The sequence below is a fragment of the Atta cephalotes genome, assembly GCF_000143395.1.
Source record: "Atta cephalotes unplaced genomic scaffold scaffold00024, whole genome shotgun sequence".
NCBI classification, from domain to species: domain Eukaryota; kingdom Metazoa; phylum Arthropoda; class Insecta; order Hymenoptera; family Formicidae; genus Atta; species Atta cephalotes.
In genome coordinates, this window is record NW_012130088.1 from 3,983,735 (window position 1) to 3,987,681 (window position 3,947).

Consider the following 3,947-nt stretch of genomic DNA (forward strand, 5'->3'; position numbering starts at 1 on the left):
TTTTTATGGTCCTATAGCAATTTAAATATTACGTAAGCTAGCAGCGCCACTGTTTCCTTAGGAATGACATAATATAGAATTGTTTTTGACAGCATAAATTACAAATTCAAATTAGTACAAATTCTTATTGATTTATGATATTATTTTTCTTTTATTTTGAATTGATCCTGTCAGCTTAATATTAAATTAGCAGCGGTATGATTTTTTTTTAATGGCACACAGTACAAAATTATCATTAATAGTACAATTACAAAATAATTCCAGTAAAAATTCCGCTAAAAATTCCGATAGGTCCGATTTGATTCTGCTGATTTAATCCTGCTAGCTTTATAGAATTTACAAAAACGACTTTATTAACCTTCCTCCTTAGTATAATATTAAAAAAAATATACATATTTTCCATCAATAATTTTACTAGATGAAATTTATTTTGTGAATACAAATAAAAAAAATGTTATTTCATACTTACAAGTGATATTAATGGTGATGCAAAGAATAATATAGTTAAGCTGCAACTAAGAAATCCTATGTGTTTCTCAGCCAAAACTCTGTTTTTTTGAAAAATACTGTACAAATATACAAGCGAAATCAAACAAATCGCTATTGTAAACTGCTTAATAGTAGTTGATCTTTTTACATTATATAAGATATAAATTAATATATAACATATTTGTAATATTGTTCCAAATACATTTACAAATATAATGAACAAATCTCCAGTAAGTATTCCATATCTTAGCCACAAACTACAACTGTGATAAAAATATATGATAATGATAAAAATATAATTCTAAATTAACATTTATACTTTATTATAATATTGACAAATATTGCTTAATTATATGATACATACGACATAAAACATGTTACAAATGCCAATCCCGAACTATCTCCAGTTGAACCATTTCTAATATATTTTTTACACACTAATCTGTAAAATTTATTCATTTTATTTGATTTGTCTGATATTCAAATCCAATAGTTTAATTATATTTTATGATAATGAAATATTTTGCAAGATCTAAAAATATTATTAATACATATAATTGGGTTATTTGTGTCCTGTTTCTTTAAGAGCAACTAAAAATAATGGTCTCTATATTTTCCCTTAAAAAAAGTTTGATATTAAGAGATAATGTCGTCGACATCATTTCATGCACATTTCTTTGATGAGAGTGCCAGAAGTTCACGTTAGTCACAAATGATCCAATCATCTCTAAAATGAGTGCTTTTTCTATAGTTGAAAAATATTTATTTTTTTTATATTTTTAACTGATTTTCGTTCATATTACAAGAATTTCATTAGCTATTATAAAAATTTTTAATAATTTTATGCTGAAATGTTGAGCTATCGTTATTTAAATATTATAAATATCATTATATGTTAAATATTCAAAAAAGTTTCTTCTAATTAGTAAATTTTTGTGACATGATATCAATAATACATTGTTTTAAAATGTAAAGGCAATATACATATATTCAAATTATCTCCCACAGCAAAAAATATCATAAAAGTATGCTGACATGCAAATCTACTTTGTCACAAAACAGATTTGCATGTCGCTATGATGTGATGATGAAGTTTTGATAAAATTATACCTTGCTGTAATATTATTATAACATATTATATTAGGATTCTCGAATTTTAAATAATACCAAAGGATAAATATAGTAGGCTAATGAGAGTCAATAACGATAAACGGCGCAATTATTTAATGAACAATCAATAATCAGATTTTGGATTGATGTTTTCTTTATTTTGAATATTATAACACATATAATATACCCAGATAGCAAAATGTCTACAGTCTTCTAGCAGACTGTCAGCAGGTTCGCAGAAAATGACGGCAGTCTGCTATCAACTACGTCTACATTAGGCTTGTGTTCTGTTACATTGCCTGTCGACATGTGAAGGCAAATTATTGGCAGAAACTGAGCAGACCCTACCAACATCTGATGCTGTTCCATTTTGCAAATTGTTGGCAGATTCTGTTATGTTTTTTCTAGCAGTCAACATTATTATGTATATCTAATTCTGTATCAATTCTGTTGATATTTTGTTGGCCTAGTGTGCAGCAGACATTTAAAAAATCTATAGACTTTCTATAGATTTGGCTATCTGAGTAAATTAATGTAATAATATGATATCATTGTTAAGTTTTATACTGATCTTTTAATAATTACATAAGTGTGGTCACAATTTTCTTGTGATTCTATTGCAATGTCACTGTTAAGTTTTATAACTTAGATAGGAAGATATTTCGATTTATACTCATACATACTAAAAAAATATCATTTTCAAGTTTCTGAATAACCTAATGCTTTTTGAACTACCAATAATAAATTTTTTTCTTTTATAGTTTGGAATGCAACTTTAAGATATAAAACATTATCTTTTTCCTTAATTCACTTGTATTTTGAATTATTTGTGTTCTGAGATATGAACGACAATTATGTATAGAAAAGAACCAAAAAATCATTATGGATTAAGAGTCTAACAAAATATGCAACTATGTCAATTATATTAAATAAAAATTAAATAAAATATTTAGTTTGATAAATAAAATAATTATATGAAATAAAAGATATGTATGAATAGTTCATAATTTGAAACATAGAAATATAAAATATTTAATCGTAGATTGATAAGTAACTTAGCAAATGGAATAAATTGAAATGAATTGAAATGGATTCAGATTTTCAAAAATATTGATTCACGAAATGTGTTAAAATGAACTTTTCAATCCTGAATGCATTTATAGGAATCGCATATCTCTATGCCTTTCAATAAAAAATAATATTAGCTTTTTCTGTGCATTGTGAATACTGTTCAATTCAAAATTTTGAATAGGAAATGCAGTTTTTCAATCCAATTGAATCTAATTGAATCTAATTAAATCCAAAAAAATATTCACTATTTAAAATACGCATTCGGAAAAAATTTCAATCCATTTTAATCCAATTCTCATTTGCTGGGAATACAAGGTTAAATGCATTTTTAAAAATATAAATTAAAAATATAAATTACGGTAATAAATTTTAAATAAATAAAAACTCAATGTTTAGTAAGCTATCGACATTATTTAAATTACTTACACGCCAGCTAGAAATTGTAAAATAGTACAAATTGATGCGGATAACGCAAGTGTATTCCTAATCTCCATTGAAATCATAATTTAAAATATACATTTCTTCCACATATTAATTGTTATTTAATAGTTTATCTAACTCATCCAGTACACATTATATATGTACATACGTAACATACCACACTTGTCTATACCAATGATGCGCTGTTGTGGAAATTATTCCCACACACGGGATGTTCGTGTGCATGCATAAGCTGCCATTAAGGTGCCATTACATGCAAGCGTCGAGCATCTACGCAGAAGATTATTGCTGATTACTGCGCAGAAATGACTCTCCAGACTCCTGCGTAATAATCTTTTGCGCAGCTTCTTGACGCAAAATAATAAATTATGAGAGGTTATATTTTGTGAGGTTATGTTTATACTATCCTAACATATAACGCTTAAAATTTATATTTATTTACATTAAACAGTGTAAACTGTAAGATTCTATTAATTTTATTAATATGTCTCGTACAATTAAATTCAATTACAGCAAAATTATTAACATACTGCGCATGCTCTGACGCTCGACGCTAACGCTGCCATGTAAAGGCATCTTTACAGTTTCGTATTGCTGCTTATCGACGATACGCATGCGCACGAACATTCCTGTGTAGGAATAATTCCCACGACAGCGCATCACTGGTCTATACCAGTCTATAGTAGTCTATACAGCCTATTGAGCTGTTTTCTGTTCCTGCAATATATTGCACTAGAACCATGGGTGAAGGTATAAAGCAGGGAGAACAGTTCAACAACTACGCCTAAATATCTCTAGGGTGCATTTTGGTTATAATATATGTAATGTAACCTATA

At 27.3% G+C, this 3,947-nt stretch overlaps 1 protein-coding gene across 1 annotated transcript in view; it reads right to left on the reverse strand.

Moving 5' to 3' along the window:
• Positions 1 to 3,173, reverse strand: part of LOC105620129 (sugar transporter SWEET1) — a 6,260-nt gene extending 3,087 nt beyond the window's left edge. The window contains exons 1-3 of the mRNA XM_012201637.1: positions 3,097 to 3,173; positions 854 to 931; positions 470 to 752 (exon numbers count right to left, since the gene is read on the reverse strand). Coding sequence (XP_012057027.1) covers positions 470 to 752; positions 854 to 931; positions 3,097 to 3,173 — 438 coding nt within the window. The remainder of the gene's footprint in view (positions 1 to 469; positions 753 to 853; positions 932 to 3,096) is intronic.
• Between the last annotated feature and the right edge of the window lie 774 nt (positions 3,174 to 3,947).